Source organism: Aspergillus affinis, assembly GCF_023601865.1.
Source record: "Aspergillus affinis strain CMG 70 chromosome Unknown NODE_20_length_373750_cov_87_641216, whole genome shotgun sequence".
NCBI classification, from domain to species: domain Eukaryota; kingdom Fungi; phylum Ascomycota; class Eurotiomycetes; order Eurotiales; family Aspergillaceae; genus Aspergillus; species Aspergillus affinis.
In genome coordinates this window covers 93,151-112,427 of record NW_026515801.1, presented here as the reverse complement: position 1 = coordinate 112,427, position 19,277 = coordinate 93,151, and the positions used below count along the sequence as shown (strand labels likewise).

The 19,277-nt window shown below is 48.9% G+C and overlaps 5 protein-coding genes across 5 annotated transcripts; 2 read left to right on the top strand and 3 right to left on the bottom strand.

Moving 5' to 3' along the window:
- Positions 1-7,012: 7,012 nt before the first annotated feature.
- Positions 7,013-7,747, bottom strand: KD926_004347 (uncharacterized protein; the record flags this gene model as incomplete). Its single annotated transcript, XM_053097869.1, has 1 exon — positions 7,013-7,747. One exon carries the CDS (start codon positions 7,745-7,747, stop codon positions 7,013-7,015), a length of 735 nt encoding a protein of 244 aa, XP_052958145.1.
- A 2,029-nt stretch (positions 7,748-9,776) lies between these two features.
- Positions 9,777-10,881, bottom strand: KD926_004346 (Gfo/Idh/MocA family protein; the record flags this gene model as incomplete). The annotated part of the gene is made up of 2 exons (XM_053097868.1): positions 9,777-10,780; positions 10,836-10,881. 2 exons carry the CDS (start codon positions 10,879-10,881, stop codon positions 9,777-9,779), a joined length of 1,050 nt encoding a protein of 349 aa, XP_052958144.1.
- Positions 10,882-11,608: 727 nt separating this feature from the next.
- KD926_004345 (uncharacterized protein) lies at positions 11,609-13,291 on the top strand (the record flags this gene model as incomplete). Its single annotated transcript, XM_053097867.1, has 4 exons — positions 11,609-11,697; positions 12,114-12,166; positions 12,225-13,031; positions 13,161-13,291. The coding sequence occupies 4 exons, from the start codon at positions 11,609-11,611 to the stop codon at positions 13,289-13,291; spliced, it is 1,080 nt and encodes a 359-aa protein (XP_052958143.1).
- Positions 13,292-14,226: 935 nt separating this feature from the next.
- On the top strand, positions 14,227-16,120 carry cbhC (putative cellobiohydrolase; the record flags this gene model as incomplete). Its single annotated transcript, XM_053097866.1, has 8 exons — positions 14,227-14,308; positions 14,365-14,433; positions 14,484-14,772; positions 14,826-15,079; positions 15,142-15,279; positions 15,363-15,620; positions 15,769-16,010; positions 16,076-16,120. The coding sequence occupies 8 exons, from the start codon at positions 14,227-14,229 to the stop codon at positions 16,118-16,120; spliced, it is 1,377 nt and encodes a 458-aa protein (XP_052958142.1).
- Positions 16,121-16,370: 250 nt separating this feature from the next.
- KD926_004343 (beta-glucosidase) lies at positions 16,371-18,179 on the bottom strand (the record flags this gene model as incomplete). The annotated part of the gene is made up of 1 exon (XM_053097865.1): positions 16,371-18,179. One exon carries the CDS (start codon positions 18,177-18,179, stop codon positions 16,371-16,373), a length of 1,809 nt encoding a protein of 602 aa, XP_052958141.1.
- Between the last annotated feature and the right edge of the window lie 1,098 nt (positions 18,180-19,277).

The following is a 19,277-nucleotide window of genomic DNA, read 5'->3' as shown; positions in this document are numbered from 1 at the left end:
TCCCAGCGTGCCTTCGTTGACAGTGCACTACTACTGAGTGCTGCCTCTGCCCTAACAATTCCGTCATCTGCTTCCATCGGATTCCATTCCATATGGCGCTGACTTTGCACGTGTCGCGTGGCCTTTTCTTGCCCTAAGAAGCCCTTCGAGACAATGTACGGGGCTGATAGACTTAGAATCAATTCAATCCTGAGATACTCTCTTTGAGATATTTCAGCTTTCCCATCAGAGTTACCCATCAGAAATGCCCATCAAAATCGCACTGGACAATGGCTCCGACTTCGCCGTCAACATCGAACGCGCTGGAACATGGTGGAAATGCTCCTAGGCAGCAGCCCCCAGAATATGGCATTGCATCGCAATGTAATCACAATTGCTTCATCTTTGCCGCATGAGTCAATGCCTCCTTCTTTGCCGCTCTACGCGAGGATGATGGTATCGTTCGCCCGCAAACGTCCTCGATTGGCCAACCTCGGCGCATGCCTCATCATCACAGCATCCCGATGCCACAATGACCACATCCTACCAGAGATTCCGTGCCGAGTATGACTGCAAGCCCGTGTGAGTCACACCTGCCCATAAGAACCCCTTCTCCTCCCGTCCCTGAGCCCCTTCTTTCTTCCCTCCCACATCTCTCCGCTTCATACTGTAGGCCCCTGCTGTTGCACTACGACACGATCGACACTTCACTAGGTTCTCCTGTAGAATCACTCGGATTGCACCCAGACTTGTATTTTCCTCTCCAAGATTGATTTTCATGATTACTGACCTTTTGAAACAGATTCCTTCTCTTGACAAGCTGTTGAGACAGCGCGTTCAGCCATTCCTGCTTCTTTCTGGTCAGCCTGATCAGTGCAAAATTTCGATCGTTGCGTCTTGGTCGCTCTTGCGACTTTTTCTTCCTGACCCCGTTTCTTGAGGCTGTCTTTCTGATTTTATTTTCTTTTCGGAGGCGTGTTTGTGTGTTCCCTTTCTCTCTCTCCTGTGCTGGTGTTGGTGTTGCCTGTTGTGACTCATCGTGAGAGCTTCATGTATTTCCTTTAGTGTCTGTCTGTTCGGGGCAGTGTTAGTGTGTCAAGACGATGTGGTTTCTTCCTTTCTCTCTATCTTATTCTTATCTCTTCGTCCGCTTATTGCTGGCATCTCGGTGACTTCCACGGACTTCGACATCTTCTGGTTTCGGTCTTTCCTTCTCTGGACCGGCTCCTCCTGGCCATCCTGGCTCATTCGTAGATCTAGGCGGGTGGGCGGGTCTTCTAGGTACGCCCTTTCTTTCCTTTGTTGCCCTGGACAATCCCAGTCCAGTCTCCTCCTTGAGAGGTGTGCCCCATCTTGGATGACCGGTCCAACGACCCTTCCAAGCGCCATTCAACATGGCAATGTATTCTTATCCAGTTTAGCGGTGGGTGGGTGGGACTAGGTATGTATTCTCTTTTGTATGCCCTGGATAATCCCAGTCCAGTCTCCTCCTTGAGAGGTGTGTTTCACCTTGGTTGACCGGTCCAACGACCTTCCAGGAGCCATTCACATGACAATTCCTTTTCTTTCCTAACAAGCGGCGAGTGGGCGGGATTAGGTCAGGTATGTATTCTCTTTTGTTGCCCTGGACAGTCCCAGTTCAGTCGCCTCCTTGAGGGGTGTGCTCCTTTCTCTCGTGAGATTGAGCTTGATCTGCATGATCGGTCCATCGACCATCCAACGGCCATTCATATGGCAGTTTCTTTCCGACCTAGCGGCGGGTGGGTGGGACTAGGTCAGGTATGTATTCTCTTTTGTTGCCCTGGACAACCCTAGTCCAGTCGCCTCCTTGAGAGGTGTGTTTCTTCCTCAGCGTTGAGGTTGAACTTGATCTTGGATGACCGGTCTAACGACCCTTCCAAGTGCCATTGACATCACAATTTCCCTTCTTTTCTTTTCATCTTTTCCGTTTCTCTTTCTTTCTTTTCAGCTTCCTTCTCCGTTACAAGATCGTCTCATATAGATCTTTCAAGGAGGGAGGGAGTAAATGCATTTTCTTATATAGATTACGCAGTTTTCCTTTGTCTCTTGTGGGTGGGTGGGAATGTACCTACATCTGCGTTTTCCCTTTTCTTGTCTTTTCTATTTCTCTTTCTCTTTTCTTTTCTTTTATTTTTTTTAATTTTTTAATTTTTTTCATTCTTTGCTTTCTCCGCTTACAAGGTTATCTTTCATAGATCTTTATGGAGGGAGGGAGAGACTGATGCTTTTCTATTTTTCTATATAGCTTATGCAGTTTCCTTTTGTTTGTGGTGGGTGGGTGGGCATGCACCTACCTCTGCGGTTTTCCTTTCTCTTCTTTTCATTTTTCTGCTCTTCTCTTCTCCGCTTACAAGGATCTTTTATGGAGGGAGGGAGGGACTGATGTTTTTCTATATAGTCTATGCAGTTTCTCTTGTTTGTGTGGGCATGTACTTACCCTGGCGTCTTTCTTTTCTTTCTTTTCTGACGTTTGCTTTGGGCGACTCTGCTTTTGGCGTTTCTGACTTGGCGTTTCTGGTTTCCAGGTTGGCAGTTGATTATAGGGTTGGACTTGGAGGATTTCGGTCTGGGATCTGGGTGTTGTTTTTGGTTGTGGAGGATTGGGTTCGACTTTGGCTCGACTGACCGACTATCTACGGCATCGACATCGACACTAAAAGGCAATTTCATCAAGCCCTGGTAGGGTGGTAGGGTCGCTCCGACCCGGCGTTCTGGTTCGACTTCATCTTGGGATACAGTAAATTGAACATCTGATCTGATTTTGAGAAGCAGCTGCTGACATTGAGAGGTTTTCCGGCAACCTGGGCATTTATCAAGAGTTGTTAGGGCGGTTGGGATGGGATTGGGCTGCTTTTGAAACGGCGTTGTGGGGGATTGGGTTCGAGTCTGGCTCGACTGACTATCAACGGAATCGACATCGGCGACATCGACACTAAAAGGCAACTTCACCAAGCCCTGGTAGGGTGGCAGGGACGGGCTTGGGCTGCTTTCGAAGCGGCGTTGTGGTTTGTATTTGGTATTGGAAATAGTGAGTTTGGCTTACTTTCCTTTCCAGCCTAACAAGCAGTCGCTGATTGTGAGAGACTTTGCTACAATTTCTTCGATGTCCTCGTGTTGGCATTAGGAGATCTGCGAGTTCCTTTTCTTCGGCGTCATCAGCAACTTGAAGAAGCATTGGTAAGGTGGTAGGTATAGACTTGGGCTGCTCCGAAGCAGCGTGGTGGTTTGACATTCTTCTTGGAAAACAGTAAGTCTACCATCCAACTCAAGATTGAAAGCAAATACTGAAATCAACAGACTTTCCTGCAGATTGTTCAATGTCCTCGTGTTGGCATTGACACAATATCTGCAATCCGCTTTTGTTCGGCATCAAAAGCAACTTCACCAAGCCCTGGCAGGGTGGTAGGCATGGGCTTGGGCTGCTTTGAAGCAGTGTGTGGGTTCAATAATTTTTGAGAGGAATAGTGCGTCTGATATTCATTTCAAATTTTTGAAGCAGGTGCTGATAGCAACAGGCTTCTCTACAAGCTGTTCAATATCCTCGTGTTGGCATTGATACAACAACTGCAACATTCTTTGGTCAGCATCAACGAATAGCAATTTGACCAAGCCCTGGTAGGGTGGTAGGGATGGGCTTGGGCTGCTCTGAAGCGGCGTTTGGCTTCAATCTGTCTTTGAGAAGAATAGTGAGTCTGATATTCATTTCAAATTTTGGAAGCAGGTGCTGATAGAAACAGGCTTCTCTGCAATTTTAGTGTCCTCGTGTTGGCACTGTTGCAAAATCTGCGACCTGCGACTTGCTTTTATTGGGTATCAAAAACAACAGCAAAGGCAATTTTACCAAGACCTGGTAAGGTGGCAGGGACGGGCTTGGGTCGCTCCGACGCGACGTTGCGTTTGGGTCTGGCAGATGGAACTTGTGAGTGTGGCACTCATTCAGGTTTTTCTGAGAGTATCTGCTGATATTGAGAGTCTTGCGTGCAAGTTTAGAGGGCCCCGTTTTGGCCTCTTTGGATACCGGGTTTGGGAGTACCCCCTCTGACGTTGACTGCTTATTATATTAGTCTTTCCATGACTTGGCGGGCGTTGACTATTCGCTACTATAGCTTCTTCTTGTTCACCCTTTATCACTATTAGATATCGGTTGATGGTCCTCTGGGTCTTAGCTATTATTTTGGGCGTTTTTCAGCTTGGTTGTGGTTGATTTTCTTTCTGGCAACTCTCTGGGAAGGGGCGATCGGTATCAGCTTTTGAGTGGTCTGCTTTGGGGTCTTCTATTCTTCTGGTGGATTCCTGCGAAGGAATGTTGGTCGACCACTTCTGCTGTCTCGTTTCGGGGGGTTTTTTTTTTCGGCTTTCGTTCTGGCGACTTATTTTTGCGGCGACATCGCGATTCCCTCCTCTTCGCTCTGCTTATCGACGTCAACTCAGATACATCATCAACGACACGGTCTTAGAAGGCTGCTTGACCAGGCCTTGGCAGGGTGGCAGGGACGGGCCTGGGTCATGTCAACAAAGCGGCAAATTCTGACTTTATCTCCAAGAGACTGTGAATTTGATGCGGGGTCTGAAGCTTGAGGATGTTTGCTAACTTCTTATGCAGGGGTTGAGAGGAGGTTTTAGTGGTACTGACCGATTGACCACCGGCGACTAACAACATTTGACTGACGATCGATGCCAGACTATTCATAATGAACAAATCAGCGGACTTCTTTTCTTATAGTCTTTGACTTTGATTCAATATAATCAAGCCTCGGCGGGTGGTTGGGATGGGCTTGGGTCACTAACGTGATATAGGGTCTTTACGCAGTTATTGAACTGTGAGTATTCGATCGGCCAAATGTCAGGAATATGCGCTGACTGGATGAAGGGGCCACTAGATCATACGGCTGACTATTGTTGGGTTGTTCCTCGTTTGACGAATCTTTCTCGCGTTTTCATCAAGCTCTGGTAGGGTGACTGGGATGGGCTTGTGGCCACTGCGAAGTGGTTTGCTGTAATGATTGTTGTTGAAAAAGGGGTAAGCCAAGGATGACCTTCAAGGAAAAGGAAGTGACTGATATTAGATGTAGTGCAAACGGGGTCATACTATTGACTTTCTTTTTAGGAGGGTCGAGTATGCGCGCTTTCAAAAAGCTCTGGTCGGGTGGATGGGATGGGCTTGTGGTCACTGCGAAGTGGTTCTCTGTGGCGATTGTCGTTGAGAAAGGTAAATGTGGGACTGTCTCCAAAGATGAACGAGTGAATGTCATTTGGTGCAGTGAATATAGGGTGATCGAGATCATACCATTGAGGTTCCTTTTGGGAGAACCGAGTCTGTCGAAGGACTGCTACCAAGTCCTGGTAGGGTGGATGGGACGGGCTTGGGTTGGGTGTTTTTCAGAGATACTGGGGGTTGATGGTCACTTGAGAAAATCGTGAGTCTGATATTCGTTCGTCGGATGAAGCATACCTACTGATTCTCTGAGGCCATTTGGATGAGTTTCCTGGAACGTCGGAGCGTCTTTTGACAGCTATTAAGCCCTGGTCGTGTGGATGGCATGGGCTTGTGGTTGGTGTCTTTCCAAAGACACTGGGTTCTGACAGTTACCTGAAAATCGTGAGTCTAATATTTCTTCATTGAATTCCGCATAAATACTGACTCTTCAAGGCCATTTGGATGAGTTTCCTGCTACATCAAAGTTTGCCTTCGGGCTGTTACCAAGTCCTGGCTGGGTGGATGGGACGGGCTTGGGTCTCTTCGCAGAGAAATTGCTTTCACGCTGACTTGAGAATCGTGAGTTTTCAAGTCGTCCTTTGGATCGAGTACCTACTGACTCTTCAAGGCCACTGAGCTGAATCTCCTCGCAACAGCAAAGCTTGTCCTTTGGATTGGTGTTTTCCTTGTGTGAATTAGGAAAACCTGGCGGATACAGTTGGTCTATTTCCCCATACCTTACCGCATTCCTGGAGACTATGTTTATGCTTCTGTTGTCCCTTCTAGTATCCTCCAACCTCCGACCTCCGACCTCCGATTGCGACTCAGCGACTGAACGTGATGGGTACGTGGAGGCATATACCAGGACATCGGCGTCATTTCTCCTTTTCTTCAACCGTCACCGACTCTCAAAGTGACGTATCGAACAACCGACAACCAATATTCGGTAGCCACCTGAAATAAGGTGGAGGGATGGGGGTGGGCCAGAAGGGATTATCCTTCTTATTCAACAACACCAGCACTGCGGTTATTCAACAGAAAAATTCGGTAGCCGCCTGAAATAAGGCGGAGGGTAAGGGGTGGGCATTCGATCGTTCATTTCAACCTGACGATCAATCACTTATCTCAACACTGCAACTTTCGACAAAAAACATTCGGTAGCTACCTGAAATAAGGTGGAGGGATCGGGGTGGGACACGGATCGCTTATGCCTTCGGGGTTGCGAGCAATATGAATATCAGAATCAACATCTCGACTTATCGACAACAGAAATATACACCCGCCAAAAGGGTGGAGGGTTCAAGGGCGGGCAACTTACGACTTCCAGCATACGCAGTTTCAACATGATTGCAGGTGAACACGGCATGGCGCCGCTTCTCGACGCAATCAACGGAGTCCTCGAGGTATGCAGCTGGGTATCACCAAGTCTGAGGAGTTGAACGAAGCCCCGGCAATGGCGATAATTTATTGTCGATCCCGCCTCAGACATGGTAAGTGGGTGCGCAGGGAAGGGAATGTCTCCGTGAGTTCGTTCCTGAAACGTTTGCAGAGAAAGCAAATCAGCTGCTAATTTTATTATCTAGAGGTTGGTGCATACGAACATGCATACCTGACTGCAGGCTGTATTCAACTGTCCACGGATTGCTGAAGTGTCCATGCGAATTGGCGGGTGGTTGGCGGGTAGCAATCCAGACATGACGGACATGTTGCAGTCCTGCCAATCGGCTTGCGCTTGGGCTTGGAAGAGAACGCAGTGTTTTTTCCCTCAAAAGTAATGGTATTATCTATGGTTACTATGGGTCCGAGCAATCCAACCTAGAAGCCAACAGAAACCTCATATCCCTCCGCTATCTCCTGAACATCAAAGTTAGCCTTGCCCACACAGTCCCCATACTCATACGGCTTTCCCACGGATCCTTCAACTCCCTCAACAGAAGAGAAAGGGTCCCGGAAGGTCGCATTCGTCGCGGGCAACGAGTCACACGTATGACTGGGTTGTGCGTTCCAGGGATAATACTCCACAAACCCGACCTGCGAGTCCGTGATTCCACCAGCGCCCTCAGGCAACGTATACGAGCCGATATGCGTAGAGTTCCCATCCTGGGTATCCAACAATTTCCCGGTCCAGGTCGTAGTCCCCTGCTTATTCTCAACCACCAAGTGGTAAGTACGATCATAGGGGGCAGGGATCTCAATGCTACAGCTCACACCTTCGCCGCCGTCTGCGCCATCGCTGCAGTTGTCGTCGGAGCTGGTAGATCCGGGTACGAAGCTGGAGAAGACGGCGTGGATGATGCTAGTGCCGCCGGTGCTGTCCGGACGGGGTTGGAGTCCAGTGTATCCGATGTCTGAGAGGCCGTGGAAGCCGTATTGCTGCGCGAAGTAGAAGCCAGTCTCGTGAGGCGCGTTGGCGATGGAGATCGGGAAGGTGATGTCCGTGACGCCGGTCGATGGGGCGCCTGTGATGCTCCATTCAATGCCGACGAGGGCGGAGGCGAGGGTTGGGAGGAGGGAGAGAATGGCGGATGTCTTCATGGTGACTTTCGACATGGTGCTGGTGGTTAGGTTAGCAAACGACTGACTGGTGGAATATGGGAAAAGCGAGACGGAGATGGACTGAATACACACTTTATGAGCTGGAGTGCCTGAAGAATGATAGGATGACGCAAGGGATGATTGGGCGGGAATGTATAATTGATCGCTCAACGACCAAGGAGAATGCAAAATAGAAGAGAAAGGAACGGCTAGAGAGATTAATGAACAATCCTGATCAGTGATTTTCGTCAAGGCGGCCATAGATCAGTATTTATAGCTATTCTCTGGAGAACGCGACATGGTTACTTCGGATGAACTGAGTCGCACTGACCTAGTACTGAAGCTATTAGAAAATCGAAACATCAGACTGGGGTTGAATGGTAACATCATGCTAAGCGACCATCTAGGTGAAACTGGAATTAATGAAGGGTTCATGATCAGCTTCACGATGATTTGACAGGCGGTTTGCCGATCGATCGCTTATGTTCCTCGGCTCCACCGGACGAACTCAATGTCGACCCAGCAATGTAACATTAATTAGATCCTTAGACCCTGGATGCTGCGAGACTCGTGTTTCGGGGTTCTGACGCCGGTAAGACGGATAAACGGCCTAACTAAGGATGTTCAGACAGGCGAAGTATCGTTTGTGTTTGGAGAAGGTGGAGCCTGTTCCTCAAGGCAGCTATTGGGGAACAAAAACATTAGCTAGGAAGACGGTAAGGGTGGGTCGACAGCTTCAATCAGGAGACGGACAAATCAGGAGACGGACAACAAAGAATCGTTGGGATAAAAAAACAAAGGGAAAAATGAAGGAAAGAACATGAAAGATCAAGTGATGACCAGTATGAGTTGATCTTGCTATGCCTCGTACAAATTCGAGACGATGACCTTCTCCAAGCACAATTCCAATCCTTTGTCCAGCCTCAGCATTGAACAACTGCAGCCTTAACTTCCCCGTGTCCTCGGTTTCCCTGAATGGGCTGTTTTATTGTCGGAAGATCGCGCTTCAGTTATCACATGACAGTCCGTTGGGATCTCTGACGAGATGGAACAACAGCCGACTGATAAAAATATCTCCAGCTACTTGTTCATGACTGACTAATTTGCCAGAACATTCGACCCGGAATATATCAGAATTATAAAAGAGAGTGATATGATCAGACCAGCGGCTAGGAGAGTTGCTGGCGGTGGATCTGGGCTCGCTGAACGGGGTAAGGCAGGCTTTGACAAGTACCGAAGCCTGAAGGATGTGCGATGAGCAATTTTGTGGAGTCATTCGCTTCTAGAAACAGCTTCATTAGTAGCCTTTCTGTAGCCTGTAGAGAATCAACAGAATTGCATGGGTATCAAGCCTGATCGAATGTCATGGTCCGTTATATATTTGCACACACTAATACCGTAGTTTTGTTTCTCATCCACATCTGAACACATTGTTGTCTCCTCTATGCGACAGATCTCGGTTCTGAATAGAGTGAGAACAAATGCAGCCGAAAAAAAAAAAAAAAAGCAGCCTATTTCCTATCATTAAAGAAAAGACACGGTGACATGCCGGTTCCCATGGATGATTGGATTGGCGACCTATAGCGATTGACCGAGGCTTGTAGACAGCATAGAATGAAAGACAATGCTCAAAGGTAGCAAATTTGGAGAAAGCAAGTTGGATTTAGCAATGTGGATTTGGGAATGGGTACATTTGAGGATCGGGACTTGGCGAAGAAGGCGAAAGGCAAGAGCAGTGCCAACGGAGCCTGAGGCATCCGGATGATCCCGTGTCATCCAATGTTCATCCGTGGAAACACTTCTTTCTATCAGCTTACTTCTTCTTTTTTCAGAACCAATGGCCCATCTAGTTACGTTCAACAAACAGGACTTTACCCGAGAGGGATCTTGTAACCATCTACCTGCATTCGGTGAGTTCTGGCCTAAAGGTTCTTGAGATAAACAAGAAAATGCATCACTTCCTGGTTTCTTCCATATAGAAGTAGAAGCTGAAAATTGCTAAATGAGAGGAAATCATGACATTAGATGCAAGAGACTAACTGTATCAAGGACAAACGGAGACGTCTCCTCCACCAGAGCAAATGCTTTCGATCACCGCAAGATCAGCAAGGGCTTCCCTCGGTCCAGCCTTCGAATCTGCCTTTCCGAGGGATGAAGCATGGAGAAAAGCTTTGATTTCTTCTGATACACCTTGTCCATCGATTATCTCCTCACTCAAAACCTTGCCTTCTTCATCCTCAAGAACGATTCGCCATCCGCCATCCGCCCCCGACACCGTGACAACTTTGTCGTCACCTACAAATATAAATTTAAACTTGTTCTTGGCGGAGGCGAAACAGATACTCAAAGAGCCCAGCGTCCCATTCCCAAACCGTAATGCCGCATTCACCGTGTCCAAAGGTGGGAGATGCGAATGAGTTTGTGCCACAAGACTTGCAGTACTAACGATCTCTTGGCCCGAGATATACCGGATCAGAGCGACGAAATGCACTCCACCATCGAGGACGAACCCTCCTTGATACTCGGGATTCTTGCGCCATTCCGTTTCGTACCATTTGTTGCTAACGGGGCGAATGTTCGTCCATACCCGCGCGTGAACGTGCTTTAGGCTTCCAATCTTCCCCTCCGCAACGAGGTCCCGGACATGGGTGAAGGCACGGTCATAGCGGAACTGCTCCGCGATGGAGAAAACCAAGCCTTTTGGTTGAAACTCCTTCTCGTATTCGAGGATCAGCTGAGAGGCGGCTGCCACGTCTTTCGCAATTGGTTTTTCGCACAGTACATGCTTTCCTGCCCCCAGACAGCGTCGGACAACAGTTGGTTGCACTAGAATGGGCAGAACAACGATGCAGGCCGTGATGTCGTTGCGACCGAGTAGATCCGATAAACCTCGTCCTTGGGCTTCTTCCTCGTCGGAGTATACATCGATTTGGGAGGCTGAAATACCGAGAGCGTCGGCTGCAGATTTCAAGGATTCAGCTGAACGAGTTGACCGCGAATACACCGCAAGAAGATTCGCTTGGTGCTCGGCTATCGCAGGAAGATGGGCTGGAAGATAATGGTTACTCTCGCCGATTTGTATTCTTGAAGTGGTCTCATTTACCCTCTTTGGCGAAAATTCCAGCCCCGAGAAACGCAATTCCGACCATGATGCCGCGAGCTTGGAATTATGCTGCTATTTGGGTGATCTTCGGACCTACAACAGACAGTGCAGTTGGACAGTCCCCGCCTTTATAAAGCCAAATTGATTGATGCTATCAGTCAGCTCCCCGCACTGCCAAAAGCAATCCGGCTTTGCTCCGGCACTGAACCGGTTAGCGTCAGCCTGGGATTGTTGATAAGTTCCAAATTTCACTGATGATGGCAGAGAGCTCTGTCCAATCATGTTGGATTATGCCTGGCGACGAGGATCTTGAGGGAGCTATGTTCGAGACCTGTATTGCAAATCCACAAATTCCTTGACATTATCACGATTCAGATTTAATTAACAAGCTATATTCTATTAGACACAACCTCGAAGATGAAGCGAAAATCAGAAGAAATTTGATCGATCAAAGAAACGACATTGAAATATGTTCTATCGACACTCGACAGAAACCCTGGGCTACAAATAGGGGGTTCCTCAGAAAAAGCATGAATGATATGCCATCATTGGCAATACCGGTTGATTTAAGCATTTTTTCCCGTCAGTTCGATGGTTCAGTGTGGACGAACCAGTCGACCGTGTGGATCCCGATTTCAACCAAGCAATAAGAGAAGCCCGTGGGCGCTGGAAAGTCGGTCCCTGAGACATATGTCGGATTTCTGGGATGCACCCAATAAAATACCACGTTCATCTTTCTGAGTGGATCTGGGAGCGATTTGTAGGACATATCAATGGCCGACAGCAAAGTGGAGGCCAATATAGATCCGGTTTATCGCGACTCACTTACCCTTTTGGGCAAATGGGGTTCTGATTGTTGCCCGTGAGTAAGGCTGTGCCCACAAGATACATGCGTCCAACTCGCAGTGCTCCTGGAAATGTTGGCTCGAAAGGCTGTGCAGTTGGAAATGGACAGGGGAAATACTTGTGAGATAGAGAGAAATTTTGTCTCTCTTTCATCCTCATCTATGTGATTTTTGACGAATACTTGCTCGGCGACAGGCTTTTTCTCCATGCGACCCATCATCTGGAAATTGTTTTTCTGTTTGAGTATCGTTCTTTGCTGGGTCTGGTATGGCAAACAGCATTTTTATCGCGACCCGGGCAGTGTTTTTTATGACAAGGATAATGCTTTCAATCAGCGTTATTCACAGCATCGCAGGAGAGAGGTAGACGATTTTTTACAATCACGACTGACTCCTACTACAAACGAGGACACTAAGCCGGGTCATCGTCCAGCCCTGTGTGCGGCATTCAGTTCGGTGCAACGAAAGAATGCTCAATATCTAGAAGTACGCGCTCTATCCACAGTCATGTCTGTTGTATGCTGACCCAACAAGACCGCACTAGGGAGCCTAGTTCAGGGTTTGACTAGTCAGGAAAGACAAGATTTATACCTCACCGTTCTTATCGCCGAGACCAACGCGTCAACGCATTCAAGCTGGGACAAGCAGTGGGTTCACGATCTGGCCGACGACATATACACGTATAATGTATCGACTGAAGAGCATCGGCACCTGAATCGCCTTCAAAGCACAAGCGCATACTCGGAAAAGGGTGTTTACGATTATATTTACGCGTTGAAACGATGTTTTGAAGTAGGAACACCCTACATTGCGATGTTCGAGGATGACATTATTCTGGCGGACGGGTGGCTCATCCGTACCTTAACTGGCTTGAGGCAAATTGCCTCATCGGACAGAAGCTCATGGCTTTACATGCGGCTTTTCAACCAAGAACGATCTATCGGATGGGCAAATCAATATATTGGAGGAAATAATGAGCACTGGATTGTATTTGGAATTGGACTATTCCTCTCTGGCTCTGCCATATTTGCACGGAAGAGATGGAGAACAGCGCGAAGCTGGATTGACATTGAAACATTATGTATTGTGGCTTTGATTTTGAATCCTGCCATGGTCATATTGTTCTTTCAGTCGGGCAAAGCGTCACTTCTGCCGCCGTCACCAGGTGTCGTCGAGGAGCCATTTGGTTGTTGCTCACAGGCGATGGTATTTCCGAGAGAGCAGATACCGATGTTGATAAACTTTCAGGGAAATAAGCGAAAGGGTCAAATCGACTTACTGTTGAACGAGTTCGCCGAAGACGAACAGCTAGACAGATATGCAATGTATCCAGTGCAGGCGCAGCATATCGGTAAGTATCATTCCCCCCCTCTCCTTTCATTAGTCCACTTCTCGATTCTTTTCTGGTTCTCTCTCATCTTTTTTCCTTCGCCTTTTTATTTATTTCTTCCTTTTCCTAACTGGGCTAACATAAATAAAGGTCTTGAATCCGCTAGAAAGACATTAAAGACCGAAGCGCAAGCCATTTGGAGCATGGCTTTCGAAGATCTTGATGCTTCAGCTTTAAGGACTGAGCATCTTCTAATGGTAGAAGATTATTATTCCCGCTAACAATAACAGTAATCGCGACACAACCGAACTTGTAAATAGAGCCTATGATGACAATTCCACCAATGAATATAACCAGAGCAAATCATCCGCGAAATCTCCTACTGGAATGACAATCATTTTTCCAGCAGGCTGAAAACGCATACAGAATAGACAGATCTCACGCAAGAAGTCTGAGCACTTCGTTAATACTGCTCTAGTATTTAGTTCACCTTGCATGGCAGAACGGCCCGCAGAACCGGTGCAAGAGAAAACTGTGCACACCAATAGAAGCGATCGGCAAAGATGACCTGGAATGAGAGACCTGAAGAAGTGAGCCCTGCAGATAGGCGGAGACAACAGCATAATTAAGCTTAGCCGACAGTTCGATCATGCAGCAATTGCCGGGTGTCGTTCCTTGCCGAAAGGGGCACGGCCACGGGGAACGTACGATTTCGCCATGCGGGGAGCAATCACATCTGGTCAATGAATGTAGACGCTAATGCCCCGAAATTGCTAGACCGTTAAAGGTGATTTTCTGGATCAGTAGAATGGTCTGGATGTCTTGGCCTGTCTGTTGCACTACCATAACAAGAGTCCGGTTAAAGTGGTGGCCTAGACCTACACTGCTTTTTTAGAAGATGACCATACCACATTCATTGCACGGAACGCCACTGGAAGCCAATCATGTCGGTTTGAAGCAGAGGCATCACTACGTTTGCGAATGTGGTCTCTCCGGAAGCTACATTCCCTTAGTGCAGGTGGTGAGCGGTCTTGTGATATCTGGTTCCCGCCTATTATCACAACGGTCAATCTGCGAGAAGCATACTTCATGGCCATACCGAATAGACCACGGAAAGCCGGCAATTCGGCAGTTGATTCCGCCTCAGCTTTCACCTTCATTACTATATAATCCGTGGTGATGCCGACGATTGTAGGTGCAAACCATCACAAGCAAAATGCGGTACACTTCGAGTCTTACATTGCAAGCCCTTCTCTCCGCTGCAGCCGTTCAGGCCCAGCAGACTCTTTGGGGTCAATGTGAGAGACAAAAGTCCAGACCTTTCTTTTTCATTAAACTCGACTGACTGTTACAGGTGGCGGAGCTGATTGGACCGGAGTTACAAACTGCGTCGCAGGTGCAACCTGTAGCACTCAGAATCCCTGTATGTCTGCCTTCAGAGATCTTCGCAATTGATACTCACCCAAAAGCTAGACTATGCACAGTGTGTTCCTGCGACCGCAACTACCTCGACCACTCTGAGCACCACGACTCGTGTCACCACCACCACCACCACCACCACTGCAGGAGGCTCAACCACGACGAGAACTTCCACCTCGGCAACTATCACCTCGGCGCCGTCTGGAAACCCTTTTAGTGGATACCAGCTCTACGCAAACTCCTACTACGCGTCGGAAGTACAGAGCCTGGCTATTCCTTCCCTGACAGGCTCTCTGGTCGCAAAGGCCAGTGCTGTGGCAAAGGTGCCGTCATTCGTATGGCTGTGAGTAAACAGGCTCACTGTACCTGAAACGAAACTTCACTAATTCTACCCAGCGACACGGCTGCTAAGGTTCCATCCATGGGCACTCAGCTGGCGGACATCAAGGCTAAGAACGCTGCCGGTGCCAGTCCCCCGATCGCAGGTATCTTTGTGGTTTACGATCTCCCGGACCGAGACTGCGCCGCTCTGGCCAGTAATGGCGAGTACTCTATCGACAACAACGGCGTCGCGAACTATAAGGCATATATCGATTCCATCCGGGCCCAGCTTTTGAAGTACTCCGATGTGCATACTATTCTCGTCATCGGTGAGTTCTCGCCGATCGTGATTTTTCGAAAAATGTGCCTTAGGATCTAACGCAGAGGCCAGAACCTGACAGTCTAGCCAATCTCGTGACAAACCTGAATGTCGCCAAATGCGCCAACGCCAAATCTGCCTATCTCGAATGCGTCAACTATGCGCTGGAGCAGCTGAACTTGCCTAATGTAGCAATGTATCTAGATGCCGGTATGTCTATCTCTGTCATGTCACCAACATGCCCTCTCCCTTCTCTATCAACCCCTCAACTAACAAAATCAATGAATAAACAGGACACGCGGGATGGCTCGGCTGGCCCGCCAACATCAGTCCAGCTGCCCAACTCTACGCATCGGTCTACAAGGACGCAGGGTCCCCCGCCGCACTACGCGGTCTGGCTACTAACGTCGCTAACTACAATGCCTGGACCATCGGAACTTGTCCTTCATACGCGGAGAGCAACACCGTCTGCGACGAGAAGAAATATATCAATGCGATTGCTCCGCTGTTGCAGAATGCTGGCTTTCCGGCTCATTTTATTGTTGATACTTGTGCGTTCTTCTTCTTCCCCTTTCCCCTTTCTCCTTTTTATATTCCTGTCAAGCCCAGTTCATCTCTCCTATCCATCGAAAACATCGTCCTCAACCAAAAAGACAGGCGAAAGCAAATGACCACTAACAAGTCCATCTAACAAAACAGCCCGCAACGGCGTCCAACCCACCAAACAAAACGCCTGGGGAGACTGGTGCAACGTAATAGGCACTGGCTTCGGGGAACGATTCACTACCAACACGGGCGACTCTCTCGCCGACGCTTTTGTCTGGATCAAGCCCGGTGGCGAGAGTGACGGGACATCTGATAGCTCGGCGACTCGATATGATGCGCACTGCGGATACAGTGATGCTTTGAAGCCAGCGCCTGAGGCGGGGAATTGGTTCCAGGTATGTTTTAACGTCTACTTAGTTCTGGTTATTTGGTGGGGTTTTGTGCTGATGTCTTTGGGTAGGCGTATTTCGAACAGTTGTTGGTTAATGCGAATCCGTCGTTTTGATTATGAGGTTGATTGGAGGGGGTGGTTTAGGTAGTGACGGACTCTATCGACTAGGTTTATGTCTGGGAACTTGGAAACGGAAGTTCTTGAAGGACCTTCAGATCTCAGCTCTTTAGCCAAGCGTCAGCAATTATTCTTAGGTTTTTTCTGCTCAATCTCACAACATTCCTCAGATAATTCTCCAGGTCTGTGAAAAGGCTTACAGAATCTCCACTTCCAACCTCAAACCCGCCTAACTCTCTATCACTCATCATTCCCCAACATACCTGTGAAAAAACCCCACATAATCAAAAATACTCCTCTTATAAACCCTCGTAAACTTCCCATCCGTCCGGTTCACCCCCTGCAACCCATACTGTTCCCCATAACTCCCAAACTCATTATTATCCTGCAGCGACCACGCCAACGCCCCGATGACATTGACCCCATCCTGCTCCCTCGCCTTCATCGTCTCGGTCAAGAAATCTTGATAATATAGCGTTCGCTCGAAGTCGTATCGCTGCGCGGACTCGGACCGCTTACTTTCTTCGAACGGGTTGAATCCGTACTCTGCGATTAGGATCCCGGATGGCCGGAACGTGTTCCAGATGTATCCGAGTTGTTGGCGCACGTACTGTGGTGTGATGTATGCGTAGGCGTTGGAGGCTTGGCCCATGGCCCAGCCGTTGGATTGGATGTTGGTGAGAGAGACGCAGGTGGGCCAGGAGGGGTGGGAGGTGTTAGTGTGGCAGGATTCTTGGTCTTCGTGAGTGAGTGGACTGACGAATTGTGCGGTGTATGGATCGAAGGACCAGAAGTCGACGGTGTGGTGGATGTGTGCGATCTGGGCGTCTGTGAGAGGCGAGAGGAGAGTGCCGTTGGTGTTCGTGTTCAGGGTTTCCTTAGGGTATTGTTTGCCGAGGAAGAGTGGGTTGGCCATGATGTCCAGGATGAAGGATTGGTAGCGCGACGCGGCGGCGTGGTGTGTTGCGTCGTTGAGGTCCTGGGGCACGCCGAGGTTATGGGCGAATTTGAGAGTAATCTGGCCGGTGCCTCGGAGGGTGTCTTTGTACCATCTGTAGACGTCGGCGTGGGCGAGGAGGAGCTGTGTCAGATCGCCGTAGGAGGGGAGCATGAGACCTGGGGCGATGTTGGGCTCGTTGAATGTGACCCAGTAGGGCACGCGGTCGGCGTAGTGGGCCATGGCGATTTGGGCGTAGTAGAGGAAGTGGGAGCGGAGGGAATCGATGTCCTCGATGACGGAGGGGGGCATGTCGGCGTGGTTGAGCGTGACGATGGGCGTGACGCCGTACTCGAGACAAGTGTTGATGAGGTCGTCGTAGTGGTCTAGACCTTGCTTGTTGATTGGGGAACCGGCCACGCCGAAGGGCACGATGCGCGACCAGGAGATCGAGAACGAGTAGTAGGGGATTCCGATGGCGGCGAGACGAGCGATGTCTTGCTTGTAGAGGAAGTAGTGCATGTTTGCGACGTTGGAGTCGTTGAGGTTTCCGGTCTCAGAGGACAGGGCATTGCCTAGTTCGTCTAATTTGCCTGGTCCGCGACCCTCGAGCTGGAGAGCCCCTTCGATTTGCCAGGCGCTGCTTGAGACGCCCCAGATAAAATCCTTGGGGAGTCGGTATCCCGTGTCCGGAGGAGCATTGTATAGTTGAGGAGGAAAGACAAGCTCTGACTTTGCTACTGGGGTCGGGGATACCGTGTTTGTGAAGGGGGGCGTTGTGGTATAAGAATAATCCTTCCACAGGGCAGCGTATGCGCTTTGACCGTATTGGCCATCTGGGGACTGAGTGATCGTAGGATTGTACGAATACGTCGTAGTGGTGAGGCTGTCCGGTAGCAAGGTAGAGGCCTCACGGAACGAAGGAGCGAAAGGAGTTGGAAAAGAAAGTGAAGAAGGCAATGCCGTCGCATAGACATCCGACGTCACCGGAGTGTACTGGAACGACAAGTAGGAATGGGATGCCTCAGGCGAGGACGAGGCCTGGGGAAATGCCAGGGCTGGAAGAGCGCATTCCAGCGCAAGACTCGCTATTGCCAGCCAAGACTGACTCGAAGGCATGGTTTCTGATTAAATGTTGTCCTTTTGGTTGCGCATAGGAAACCCCGCAAACCCAATTCTTAAATATCTACAATCGGCATAACTTCGGGGTGTTCGATCAGCTTCATGATCCCCGCAATATCGCGGGGAATGACGATCATCGCCAGTTCGGATATCCCGAGAATTCAATGAGAGGCTATCCTCTTAGGTAACAGAATCGTTTGGTTCGGAGCACGAGGCCGGCAGTTGCATGTTCCATGGCTCACTGCTTTGGACTTCCTTTAGTAAGAGTTAGTATATTTTATGAAGCATTTCGAGCTCAAATACCCCGCAACCCCACAGCGTTGTTGCAACCCTTGCCAATGAGATATTAATTTATCTTCAGCCGGGGAAGATGGAAGCATCTACCCCACGTTAGTTGTCGATCTCCACATCGGGATGTGGTCCCGTTGTGACTTGATCAAAATCCCCAGATAAGCTTTCAGGATACTATGGGGAAATTCAAGGGTTCAATCTCTTTCAGAAGGTGGAATAAAATGTGATATCAATCTCTTTTACTTGCGGCGGAAGCAAGGGGTTGCAGTAGTGAATGAGAGAACCGAGGCAAGGGGTGGCTGGATGGCATGACAAATTTGACGGATAACTGCTGCCTGGACCTAAGTAGAGATCATAATTCATTTGTGTATGGAGTAACTACTAGATGCTGTGCTGTGAACCAATGCAACTTCTCCTATTCATTTAATAAATTATCTTCTCTTGGACGCAAAGACTTGACAATAAGGGAACCGGGCATCTAAAATGCACGTGCACAGCGCAGCCCTAGGTATCGCCCTTCTGAGCTACCATAACTGATCTCACGGTGCTTCTCCGTATATTATCCAGAAACGCAATAGTCTTCAGTAAACCCCCTATTCTCAGGAGATTCGCCAGAAAGAATACCCCTGAGATCTAGAGCGCCCCGACGCGGATCCTATTCTGGAGACATTCTAAGCACATTCCAGGGGCAGGACATCCCTCGGGATCTGGAATGCACTCCTGCAATAAATACAAAACACCCTTCCTCCCGCCCAATACAGTCGATTATCTCGTATCTGAGCCTCGGTGCTCCCACACAGCAGC